At 39.2% G+C, this 13,899-nt stretch overlaps 1 protein-coding gene across 2 annotated transcripts in view; it reads right to left on the reverse strand.

Annotated features, from left to right (window-relative positions):
• Positions 1-780: 780 nt before the first annotated feature.
• The window catches only part of rassf3 (Ras association domain family member 3), a 56,142-nt gene continuing 43,023 nt past the window's right edge, over positions 781-13,899 (reverse strand). For both annotated transcript variants that reach the window (XM_084038950.1, XM_084038951.1), the window contains 5 exons: positions 8,088-8,195; positions 5,267-5,440; positions 4,534-4,621; positions 3,274-3,389; positions 781-2,286 (listed from right to left, as the gene is read on the reverse strand). In XM_084038950.1, the coding sequence (XP_083895076.1) occupies positions 2,137-2,286; positions 3,274-3,389; positions 4,534-4,621; positions 5,267-5,440; positions 8,088-8,195 (636 nt within the window). In that variant the 3' untranslated portion in view covers positions 781-2,136. The remainder of the gene's footprint in view (positions 2,287-3,273; positions 3,390-4,533; positions 4,622-5,266; positions 5,441-8,087; positions 8,196-13,899) is intronic.

Consider the following 13,899-nt stretch of genomic DNA (forward strand, 5'->3'; position numbering starts at 1 on the left):
GAGGAAAATCCCGTCATTGTCCTCAAGGTCAAGTTCACACTGCTTTTATGTCGTTCTATGTCTTCTTTATGTTTTCCTTCCTTCCACCACATAATGTTTCTCTTCTACTTCCTCTAAACTGTTCAGTCAACTTCCAGAAACCAATCAAATCACCCTCTTTGGACCATACAGGGTCAAAGGTCAGGGGTCGCATCTATCCAAACTACATTGGTCTGTTCAGGTCAGGTCAGGCTTTAAATCCAGCCAGTTGATCCTCACTCATTTTCACTCGCCACAACAAACAATCACAAGCTTCTATTTTCACCTCACTATTTGAGCCTTTCAGTAGAAACATCTCCTCGTTCATCATGTGTCTGTAGAGTTTGTGTCCGTCTGTTTGTGCGGTCGCATTAAACCAGAAATTCACCTCTATTCGTTTCTCTGTACCTTCGTCTACGACGTTCAGTCTCAACTTTTATGGAGTCTGAAGTGTGCCAAAAATAATGATATTTATAACAGTTAAAAATAGCAGTTATTAACTGTTTAATTAAATGTGCAATATACTCATGCATTACAAATCAAAGTATTTTAAAATTAACTCTCTATATTGCATACATAAAAAGGAGACAAAAGCAGGAAAGCAAGAATTATGTTCAGGATTTTGTCATATTTTGTTGCATATTTGCTTTGATATGTAATAGAGGATGCTCATTCATATGCATCCTGGAAAAAATATATCAAACAGAAAAAAAGTTAGCAAATCCCAATTATTAAATCTATTTGAATGTATTATTTTTAGAATTTATAACACTTAAAAAGTAAGTTGTATATTTTCTTTTTCCATTTACTAATGTGCTTATTAATTAAATTGTAAATGTTACAGCAGGACACGAAAACAGGCACATTAGTAAATGGAATATCAAAATGTTTTTTAAGGGGCTTAAAAATATTAAAATATTAATTTAAAAGAGAAAAAAGGAAATATTATTAATTGATAAATGTAAAGATGTTTTTATTTGACCTGGACTGTTATTTTATTGTTAATTTTGCCACGTTTATTTTATTTTAAAAGCAACACAAAATAAAATAAATCAATATATAAAAATATCTAATTAAACACAAAATAATCGTATATTTTTCCTTTGGCACACTTGAGACTCCATACCTGCATGAAGGTTTCTTGCTCCTTTCTCACTTCAGATATCTTTCTCAACTTTCATGGTATTTCAAGCAAAATGCAACGATGATCTGGACTTCATTCCTTCCAGAGTTTTCTCTAAACGGTTCAGTCTTCCTGTGTTGTACATGCAGCTACAGCCTGATATGGTATGTGATCCACATCCAGTGGTGCCTGATGCTTATTTGCGTATTTACCTCTGGTAGCAGTCTGGATAAACTTTCTCTGTGTCTGTGTCAACAACCGGATTGGTGCTCCGCCTCTGTACAAAACAAACTAAAATAAGACTTTTCTTTTTTTTTAAGAAAACAAAATAAAATAATAAAAAAAGCTTCAACCATATAAATTAAGAAAAAAATATGTACAGACCTTTAAAACAAACAAAAATTAAATAAACCTCCAACTCAACATATGGCCTCAAGTCTTTCACAAGTTTAAAAGGATGAAAATGGGAAACAAAGAGGAATCAGATCGTTTATGAGACAGCAGGACAGAGTGTGAAGAGAAGAAGAAGAAGAAGAAGAAGAAGAAGAAGAAGAAGAAGAAGAAGAAGAAGAAGAAGAAGAAGAAAAAGAAGAAGAAGCAGAAGAAGAAGAAGAAGAAGAAGAAGCAGAAGAAGAAGAGGGATGGACGGAGAGAGGATGAATATGGCACTATTAAATCCATCTTTGGTGTGAGCAGGCAGCAGTTTGAAGATGTAAATCCAGGCTGAATCAAACTCCAGCATCCAGATTTTGTCCGTCCGTCTCTTTGTTTGCTTGCTGTCTGTCAGTCAGTTTATTGTCTTCTTTAGATCATCCCTCTTTCTGTTTCTATCATCCCTTCTTCCAGGCGCTGGATCCTCTCTCCACATCCCTCCTTTCTGCAAAATGTACACTAGATTTCCTCGGAGGAGGTAAAAAATAAAATAAAATAAAAATAAAAAATCACCTCCTCCATCCCTCTAGGGGCAGTAGTCCTGTTTTCTGGAGGTTAATCCTCTAAGAGGGCCCTCTGACCTCCCTCAGCGCCTCCTGCAGTCTCTGGCGGTAGGCCTCGTAGCGACGAATCATCGCCCCCTTCTGCTCAGACTCCTCCTTGTCGAGGATCCGCAGGAAGTTACGCAGCTCGGGGATGGAGAACGCATCCCACTGAAAAGAGGAGCAAAAAAACTTGATTTATGCTGCACATGTAATTATTTTGGTTCTTTTGTTGTTTATGGATGATACTTGGATATTAGGTGTGGTCCTTCTTTCTATTTCTTCTTCTTATTTACTTCTTCTAAATGTTAATCATGCATACAATAAAGGTGGTTTATATAATATGTATCATGTCGCTGTTGGGTCATCTGATACACAGATGAAGAAGATGAGGATCAAGTTGGAAGAAGAAGAAAAAGTAAGATGGGAAAGGGAAGGAGGCTGAAGAGAAGGAGACAGCAGAAGAAAAGGGGAATGGGAGGAAGAGGAGCATTTGAGAACAATGAGCAGAGGAAAGGTGGAAAAGCAGTCGATGAAGAGAAGATGGAGAAGGAAGAAGAGGAGGACGTTTAGAGTAGAAAGGATCACAGCAAATTAAAAGAAGACAAAGACGAAGCAAAAACCCTCGTTCACCAGTAAAGGAAAAAAACATTTAAAAAGGTAAAAATGTTTTGACTTTTTTAACTTACCAAAGTAAGAAAAAAACTCAATTAACTAAACTGACTTATTCTTATTTGACATTTTGATCTCATAACTTACTATCTCTTCATTTTGCATCATTTATCGCATCATTTTGACTGAACATCTCATGATTTTGATCATCTCAACATTTTCACACAGTAAATCTAAGATAGTCTTTATCAAATAAGTTTTGACCTACTATTTTTTATTTTTTTTTTACCATGACTTAACATGTTTTTCTACCTTTTCCTGGCAGAAACAGGTTTCCATACCAAGGAATAAAGGAGGAGTAAAACGAGGAAGAGAAGGAGGAGGAACGAGAGAAGGACAAGAGATGGTGGAAGATACTTAAAGTAATGGAAAGAGAAGAGGAGGATGAAGTGAGCATATGTGAGGAGGATAACTATTGTATTATGAGGATTATAATAATGTTATTATATGTAAGAGAGATGCTGCAGAGTTGGATGGAGGTGTTACCATGACTTCTCCAGTCTGCTGTTCTCTCAGCACGAAGCTGAGCGTGTCGCCGTCGGGCCCCGCCACCAGCCGAAGAAACAACGGCTGCTCGCCATCCGCCAGCTTACACACATACACTGCAGGACACACACACACACACACACACATATTAATTTAGGCAGTACAGTATGTGCAGTGCTTTTAACCACATGCATGCAGGCACCACTGCGGTCGCTCGCTGCCGTTGCATTTGGTGTGTGTGTATATAAACAGGCATGGTGGAGGATGAAAGGAGGGGCGTGGCACATTAACCACCAGAGAGAGAGAGAGAGAGAAGGAAGTTTTACATTTGTTTATGAAAGAGTGATATACGATATAAGAGTGAAACAGATATCAGTCGTCTCATCCAACTCACAGTCAGAGAAAAAATAAGCAAGATCGTTGTTAAATATGAAGCTACAACCAGCAGCTGGTTGGGTTAGCTTAGCATAAACACTAGCAACAGCTAGCATGGCTCTGTTTAACGGTGACAGTAATTAACATGGAACTGCACCGGACCAAGAACGTATTAGTAGGCTGGGTTTATTTCATATTTGGGTTTTTGTAGGAATCACACAGACATCAGACCTGAGTTGGACTCAGTTTGTTTTGTCCTGAAGCTGAAGGACATTTCTACATTACTAGATCAAAGTTCAGCAACACTTCAGATGAAAGAGCAGCACCAGGAGTCGGCGACTTGTTTTAATGAAAGCGCCCACACAACTATTGTCTGGGAAGCTTAAATATGCAGCTCAGCCTCCATACATCTGTTGACAGACATCTGTCTAGACGCCGTCTTTTATTAGTTGAGTCTCGCTGTATGTCTCCAGTAATGAAGGAAAAAACCAGACCAGCAGCTTATATGACAGCTATCTATAAAAGTTTGGGGCAAAATGTTTCAGAGACTTAAAACCAGATATAAAAACCATTTGCACGGTCTTGGTTTATAGCATGAGGCCCATAAACCTTATCTTATTCCCATCTTGGAGACACTGAAGATAATATTGAAACAGCGACTCTGCAACAGCTGCTCATTCATAGTGTGTGTGTGTATTTATATATACATGTGTGGGCATTCCTGGTGAGCTGTTGATAGTGGGGAGAACCCTGCAGCACCCAGCAGGCTGAGGGCGAGGCAGACACACACACACACACACACGGTACTATGTCAGTCTCAAAGCATCTGATACTGAGCTTGGCATGAATGGCATGAAACACACACACACACACACACAGTCTCACCCTGCTCCTCCCTGCGATAGCGTTTGTACAAGGCGTATTTGGCCGGGTTGTCTGCGACCGTGAACTTGCCCAGCAGGGCGACGATCACCTGAACACACACAAGAACAGCACAGTCAGATATCAAAACACTAATGTCAACTTAGTTCATGTCAATCACCTACGGTAAAACCTGAATTTAGCTAAACAAGCAAAGCCAACAGCAATTTTAAAAATGGAGTTCTTTATCTTACCGATGGAGGCTGCTGGGTAATATGACCCGTGTTAGTTCAAAGCGCATGAAAATGTCTTCTTACTCTTAGCAATGAGGTCCAACATGAACACACTACCTTCTGTCGAAGTTTGAATCTGATCTTTTATCTCCTGCTACTAGTGCTGTCGCTATATATAAACTGCAGTTTAATGAACATTGAGCAGGAATTTGGAGCTGCAGTTAAACTTCAAGACAATAGATACATCAGTTTAATCTTGCACTGTAACTGTATTCCTTACATCTTGTCTCCTAAATAATTTTATTCTTAATCAACAGATGGCAGCAATCAGAAACAGTAAATTGTGAGTCTGTGGTAAACTGATGTACTCATTCAGTTCAGGTTAATCAAAATGACCCAAAACTGAATGAAGATTTAACTAAATTTCAGCTATCAGTCTGTATGTCACCAGTCCTTAATTAAGTCGTGTTGACGTGTGTGTGTGAGTGTGTGTGTGTGTGTGAGTGTGAGTGTGTGTTAGCCACCTGTCTGACTGTGTTATTGGAGCTGATGTGGAGGGTGTTGGTGACTCCTCTGGGCAGATAGAAGGCCTCCTCCACCAGGGCTCCTCCTGCTCCTCTCTGACCCCCCCGCACAGTCACCGGCCTCCTCAGATCCATCTGGACCTGGATGAAACCAGTATACACACTGGTAGGATTCTAAGAGAGAGAGAGAAAATGGAGAGAGAGTGTTTTGGTGATCTAAATTGTTTTAACTGGTAAATATCAGACGGTACAAAACCAACAGTGACACATGTTCACATCGGAGGAGCTGGAAACTTGAAGGTTTTTGAAAAGTGACGTAGGACTTGAACGGTGGATAAATACAGTTGAATGAAACATGTAAAATGCATCAAAATCAGAGGTAAAAACAATCACCACCAAATCAGGTAAATTAAGTGAACTCAAACCCTCCATCACTCAGGGCACATAACAAGATCACCTGGGTGTTTTCTCCACACAGTATGTGCTGCATGATCTCTCCAGTAGAGAACAGTTCACCACATTAGCCCGGTGTGGCGTGGAGCACAGATGGCCCCCGACGGAGGAAGAGCATCTTAATCCCATTACTCCATGCATGCGTGTTATGGTCATAAGCCGACCAACGGGATGAATAGAAACTTGCTCCATCACAGATTGAATGATAAGAAAGAAGAGAGAGATGAAGGTGTGGGTAAAGTCTACCTGTCTGCACTCTTCACATCGTGATGCTGTCAGCTCTAACAGATCTCAAGCAGCTGTTTTCAGAAGAACTGACCCAACTACCTGTGGACTCATTTATTTTCACTACACCTGGACTGATTTAAGTTCGGAACAAGCAAAGTATCGTCTTCATTCATTTATTTTCAGATAACTTTTTGAATCCTCAGACCTTCCCTGTATTGAACATGCTTCTGAAAATGATATTATACTCCACAGCTCAAGTAAATTGAACATGACAAACGTTTTTAGTGAATTACTGTTCCTTTAAAAATTAAGAAACTCTTTTCCTGTATGTTTTTGAGTAAAAACTGTATCAACTGATAGATATCCAACAATACCAAAGCTATGTTTTGCCTAAACTCGTTCATCTTTACTGGATTTAAAATGGAGTTATTGTGTATTATGGTTTAGAGTGAAATGTCAGACACCTTCCACACTGCCAAGGGAAACACTGAGGGAGAACAATAGCAGGAATAACATCACATCACTCTGATGGGACTGCTGAAGAATGCTGGGAGCTGGAGGACGGCAGCGTGGATGTTGAAACATCAGCACACCGTTGATTAAAGAGCCTCAGATAGAAAACACAGCTGCTACTTATATCTCATCGTTTTTTTTCTTGTAGTGGGGAAGGTTTTTTTTTTAAAGCTACAAACGAAATGGTATCAACTGGGATGAAGCACATCAATGTGTTAATGTTGACATTTGGAAAAAGCTGCATTTTATGGTTGAAAACGGCTCAAAACGCCACCTATTCTTTCTGAGATGAAATAAAACCATGTTAACACCGTCCTCTTCTGTCCCCCCACAGTCTATCATTGTTATCCAATCCAACCCAAATGTATTTCTAGAACACATTTAAAAACAACAGCTGACCAAAGTGCGGTCCAATCAAATATAGCAAAGACATAAAAAAACATAATAATAACACAAAATCATAAAACCATAAAAGCAAAAAATAAAACAACAACAAAACATCACACCACAAAGCCTATAATACACTATAATTATTGATTTTTTCTGTTACCACTGTGTAGCATTACAATGACATCAGCACAGTAAAGCCTGCTCTCTACTTTCTGTGGACTGAAATTAAACAGACATCACAAAATCTGGTGAATCAGTGTTAATGATCCATTATCTGGAGATTCTTACGCCGTGTGTGCATCGTAGGCAAAGAATTGTTTCCTTTTACTCAATAAGCACTGGATAGTTAGCTAGCTTACATTAGCTTGCAAATTCCACCATGTTTTCATGCTAACCTTTCTCTGGTTGCAGAACCAGCGGCTACACTGTTGTAGGCCGGCGGCTACACTGGTGTAGGCCGGCGGCTACACTGTTCACACTGAACCAGTTGCGGCGGTCTCTCTCAGAAGCCGACGCCCGCCAACGAAGCCGTCTGCCGGCAGTGGAGAGTACGTTTTTTCGCATGCGTTTCAGGATGTCGGTGACTTGGACCGCACTTCAGAAAGAAGACCACGTATTTCTGCGATCGACCCCGAACAGCAGCTGCAGTACGTCCCCGATCCCAAGCTGCTCGGCAAACGCTCGCCAAAATCTCTCCTTCATCTCTGCATCGTTATAGTCTTCAGACCGTTTGTTGATATTTTGATGTTATCAAAATGCTTCCAATCTCGTATTTTTGCAACTCGAAGAAAACTTCCGTACTTTTACTTTTAATTCTGGTGTATTATTACACTACTAGTTTTCTACTTAAAAAATTATCCAAAGGCTTTTAAACAATTAAAAATTAAAACAATAACAATAATAATAGATTTTATTTGTAGTGCACTTTTCATTCAATGAATCTCAGAGTGCTTAAAACAAATGTATAATTGTGCCTTAAAAATACCCTTAACGGCCATCCGACTTTTTTATATAAGTCACAATGTTTAGGGTGAGGCCGGCTCCGCCTTACTGTGGTAAAAGTCATACAGCAGTTGAATTGTACTGTAGCGGCAGCAGCAGACAGAATATATACATGTGTAGATAAAAGAGGGCCTTGAGCAGTGTTTCTAAAAGAAGATACAAGCTCCAAGCCAAATACATATAAATGACTGCCTCAGCCAGTGTGTGTGTGTGTGTGTGTGTGTGCTCCACTTACGAGTGTCATCTTCAGATGGTCTTTGGTCAGCATGTTGTACTGCTCGATCTTCTGCCTGATTTCCTCCCTGCTGAACTCCGTCCGCAACTCTCTCTCCTTCTCCACATCCTGACAGAGAGGAGGACAAAAGGAAACATGACATGATAAGTACCAAGTCGACAAAGATCATTTAAACAATACAGTCAGATTGGAACGTTTTCTATTGCCATGTGTACAATTACAGTGAAAAATCTGCGTATAAAAAACACATGGTTAAAAGCACATTAATTGAACAAAGACTAATTAGAATCCAAGTAAATAACATCAATTAATGTATTATAATTCTTTATTTTAATAGATCATGTAGCTGCATGAATGTAACTGCATGAAATATTTATTTATGTCACACTCCGGAGCCCAGTATAATTATTTCTTTCCTCCCATATCATCCCAGACTCGGTCTCTAAGGCCCCTACTTGCTGGAGGGTCAGCACATGACAAATACACAATCTGGGTCACAGGATGTGTGACTGACTTCTAAGTTTAGACAAAACATGGAAACCTCAACAGTAAACTATTGAAAACTTTGAAAACTCAACAATGCAAGAAAGTGACAGTTTGATGATTGGAGGCCACATGTAATATATGCACACATGTGATTGTGAAGTCAGCTGCACATTACTGTATGTGACTGGAATCAGCCTTCATCGCTGTATTTATGTTTCCATAACTGTGGAGGGTGAGGTGGAGGCCAGAGGCCAGAGAGGGTCAAAAACAGAGGTCAGCTGATAGAGAACATTCTCAATAAAGACGACATGAACAGTACAGAGACAACATCAGCATGTGAACTGTAACCATAAAATACTTGCAACCACAGCTAATTCAAATGTTTCAGGCACTGGCTGTAGATACGTTGGTTCTCAGGACTAAAGAGGCACAGTGTCATAAGTCCCCACCCTGACAATAAATCAATAATATGACTATCAACAACCTTTTGAACATTGAAATGACAGAAGGAAATAACATTTCTGTCTTTTGGTATACAATAAAATCAATGTCTTGGATTAAAGGAACAGCTGCACAAAAAGCAGACATTTCACAAAAAGGGACCTAATACGTGGAATTATACAATGAAATGTGTATTTTTAGTTAATTGGGCTTTTGGTTGTTTGGACAGATGTAGAACAGATTTCGATGAATCAGCAACCTATTTGGTAACTTTTCAAGCAGAAATATCAAATATTCTCTGGTTCCAGCTGCTGAAATGTTAATATTTGCTGGTTTTCTTCGTGATGTGAGTAAACTGGTGAATTTTGAGTCCGAGGGGATGTTGGTCAGATAAAACAAGAAATCACAAAACCATGAATCGATTAATTGAGAAAATAATCGTCTGATTTGTAAATAATTAAAAAAGCATTTGCCTTTATCATAACTGAGAGCTCCTTTGGAGTCGCTCAGGTTTTGATGTGTCAACAAAACAAGACACAAACAAGTCCTTTAGAGTGACAGCTACATCGCCTCGAAGGTCCGTAAGCCTTAAAACGAGTGATTCCAGATGCATGGAGCCGGATGAAAGCCTGTCTGGTGTTTTATATCTTCTGTCTGTGAGCGTGCAGCCTGAGTGCCAATGCAGTCTTCAGACTGACTTTAATTCTCCAGTGTAGTGTGTGTGCTTACATGGGCATAGTGCAGCCCTCCTCTACATCTATTAAAAACCACACACACACACACACACACACACACACACACACACACACACACACACACTCACACAGACAAACACACATAGTGCGCGATCCAGGGAGGCTTTCAAGGCACATACACCCTAATATGGAAAACACACACCGCTCCAGGGAAAGACAAGGTGCCAATGCAGCATGTGCAAACACACACACACACACACAGACACACACAGACACACACAGACACACACAGACACACACACACTGCAGCTGTAGAGTTTCTAGCATTGTAACGCCTGAGCTACTTGCACTTGTAACATTAAACAAGTCCTTTATCACATGTTTGGATGAGATTAAAAGAGAATTTGATGATCCCTCCAAAATAGGTAAAGACAAAACGGGATGTTTATTGTAGATTATGAGAAAAAATACCTTCTTTCTATTCCTGTTTCCTATCAGAAGATTAAAATAATTTCATGAGGTTGCATTCAGCATCCATTATTACATTGGTATTAAGATGTAGTTGTATGTATTGTTGTATAATAAGTGTGGAAACAATTAGCTAATAAATAGGGGTGTAACACGTATTTGTACTGAAAATGTTCTGTACAGGACGTTCGGTTTGGTATCGGACATACTTTCGGTACACCCCGTGACCCAAATACCTAACTGATAAAGTAAGAATTATGCCCAATAACTGTTGAATTTAAATATAAGAAAGGTTATTTTCCGTTTTTCCTTATTGTACAAAAAAATGTACCAAACCGTGATGGAAAATCTGAGGTAAATTCAATCTGACTCATCAGGATTAAAGGGGACTGTGGACCAGAACAAATCAACACAACATGACATTACAACAACATGAATCTGAGGATATCAGATTCCTTTATTTCTGAACATTTCTGTTCAAATGTGGATTGTGACGTTAAGTTTGACCTTTATCTCCATTCAGTCTTCACTTTAAGCACCTGCCAGGTCAGATGAGTCAAAGCTTGTTATTACCAGGAAGTGGCAGGTAAGGAGATTATCTGTCATCTTACCTTCCACAGACAGACAGACAGAGGAAACTTAAACCTTCTATTGAAACCCATGATTGATAATGACAGGCTTTATGGCAGAACGTACTTCTAGTTTAAACAGTAAAATCCCCCCACTTGAGTCAGACATTTCCTCTGAAAAACTGTTAACATTACAAAACACCACATCAATTCAGAACTCCTAACACTGACCTATAGCGACTTTATTAGTCACACACACACACACACACACAAAAATAAAAATACTTGTGAGTGTGCTTACCAGTATGTCCAGTTGGAATAGAGAGGGTTAAGAGGAACTGGGAGGGTGAGAATAACCAAATTCAAACAAACGAGAGGAGCAGAGCTACAACACAATGAGGTCATGTTCCTATTTAAGAGCTGAGTGAATCCTCCCACTGAAGCTGAAAGATCAACACTGGACGGATGGGAGGACAGAAGGAAAAGACACAGGCAGTTGACTTTCAAGAATGAAGAAGAATAAAGAAGTTGATTTGCACCTGTAACAGATAAATATCTCAATATCCATCTAACGTGTAGGTAGACTAACAGTGATGCCAAGGCCTGTATTGAACACTGCAGTTCTGGGTAGAAAAAGCACAATAAACTTTGTTCTTAAGCAGCTTTTAGAGAAGGAAATTCTGTACGTCAGAGAGCAACATCATCGGCATACAGCCAAATTACAGAACACCCAATTTAAGACAGAGGCACAACAATTATTACCAAATTAAAATGTAGTAATACAATTTTTTTTGTCGGGCGTATAACCACAAACAACTTAACACAGCAAACTGGTTAGTCCTGATGCTTGTCGTCTTCTACTCAATTTAGTTTCATTTATATTTATTTCATAGGGCATGTACTCAATGACGAAGAAAATTACTTCATCACGGCGTGCTTGTTGAGCGCAAATGCTCTGCGAGTGGTTGCAGCGTTTGGCCACGCACCTCTGAATTTTTGTTACAAGGCTTTTTTCAGTCATGACTGTTACAAATAGTTCACTGATAACATGTCGGATTTATCAAAGATGGCCAATTTGTTTTTACATGCTTTAGAAACAGGAAGTCTTAAAAGTCTTTAGGATACTTTGGTTCATTATAATGCATTTAATACTTGACCTGTTGCTTTACAGGGCATGTATAAAGGCATTAAAATATGTCCATGAATATGAGATATGAATAACAGTTCCTCATCGTCATTGAGGAAGTTGGTTTATGGCGTTTTCCTGGTAACACTTGTTGTCTTCTTTCTTCTTCCTATTACATTTTGGTTGTATGTCCTGTGGTGTTTCTGAGAATAATGCAACAAACAGCGTGTTGAGCAGAAGCGGGCTGTGTTCTTGCCACAGTGCTTTTGTGGGTATAAACAAAGCTTTAAACTGCAGTGTGCCAATGGATTATAGAGCCTTTTACTGTAAAATATATCCATGGATGTAATGTATTTTGGCAAGTTTATGCTCTGTATCATAATGACATTAAAAGCAACGAATAAAGGTGACTTCAGGTGACGTTTAACACCTTGAAAGCTGATTAGGAAGATATATAAAAGGCACTTCTTTCGATGATTTAAATCAGCAAACGTATGTATTCCTCTTCCTCCTCCCAGCTCTAGGACTCTAGGAAGTGTAACAACTGACAGTGTTAAAAGTTTAATTCAATTTCATGTCTCCTTACTGCGCATGTTGCATAGAGCAGACGAGCATTAAAAGCAGAACAGACTACCAGAGCTACCGGGAAACACTGGAAAAAGCAGAAGAGAGGGTGTAAAGAGTGAGGATAAAGAAAAGAAGATTTCAGGGAAAACAGGCCATGGGAAAAAGTTTTATCTTCATCTCCATGTCAGAGGCTCGCTGTTCTCTGACTGCTGTTACAATATCTCTGGTAGCTAAAGTTTAGTCTGCATGTGTGCGTTTCTGAGACAGAAATGTCCTTTTCTTTCTTCAAACCTTTATCACACACACCTGCAGCATTCCTGCCTTTGTTAAACACTGTCACACTTGTCTGCATCCACTCTCTGTAAATAGATGACATCACCATGTCAGAGAGTGTGTGTGTGTGTGTGTATGTGTAGACAAAACACGCCTAGCTCAGCTAAATAGACCCTAAAGCAGTGGACTGTCTTTGTGTGTTACGGGTAGACTAAACACAGTGGTTTTGCTGTGATAACAAAATCTAACCTACATTTTAATGGACAACAAAGACATTTTAGGTCCGTTCCTGTGTTTACTAACTATCTTGTATGTTTGAAATGATCAAACTAAAGTGAATTTAATTTAGCATACCATTAACAAGGGAGTTTACACTGGTTTTATGATACTGGTCCTCAGCCATTCCAACATATTCCTCCAAGTATTCAACCATCAGTTTTACAGTTTTGACATAATCTTCAGATGCATCATTTCCTAAAAAAGTTCTTTAAGGTTTCCTGGAATCTAATTCTGTAATACAGGTCAGATATATAGTATTTCAGTTAATTTGGCTAGCCGTCAGGTATAGCAAAGTTGCATTTTGTTTGCTTAACAGTTACTCTCTTAACTGAGTATTCTTCTCTCGGTCTCAGTCAACAAAATATGTCAATTTTCTGCCCTCCAACCCTAGCCCCCTCCCTCTCTATGCTACTTCCTGTTGGGTCCACGGGGGGAAGTCCAGATCGGCCACACCTTTCCTCCCAGCATTCCTGCACTAATCAGCACACACACATACAACGCCACATAAATGTGCTGTAACACACTGTAAGTGGAAGTGCTCACACCTTTCCTTTACAACGGACACTCCTCAACTAATGGACAGAAACAAGTTCTCAGGTGGACAAGTTAATGGACGCTCACACAGTGCAGCTGTTTATAGATCTTTCCATCTGTACTATGCAGTGCCAACCACTAAAAAACTTGTGATTTGTGATGCAAGTCTTCTATCCATAATAATATATCATAATTAATTTGTTAATATTCTGTATTATCAACCCAACTACAGATTTCCAATAAATGCAGTGCAGTAAAAAGTGCAATACTCCCTCTGGATTCTAGTACAGCAGAAGAAAGAATAAAATGGAAACACTCAAGTGAAGTAAAAGTACCTCAAAATTGTACTTTAGTGATGCTATTGTCTTTGAAAA

The sequence above is a fragment of the Eutrigla gurnardus genome, assembly GCF_963514095.1.
Source record: "Eutrigla gurnardus genome assembly, chromosome: 21".
Lineage (NCBI taxonomy): Eukaryota > Metazoa > Chordata > Actinopteri > Perciformes > Triglidae > Eutrigla > Eutrigla gurnardus.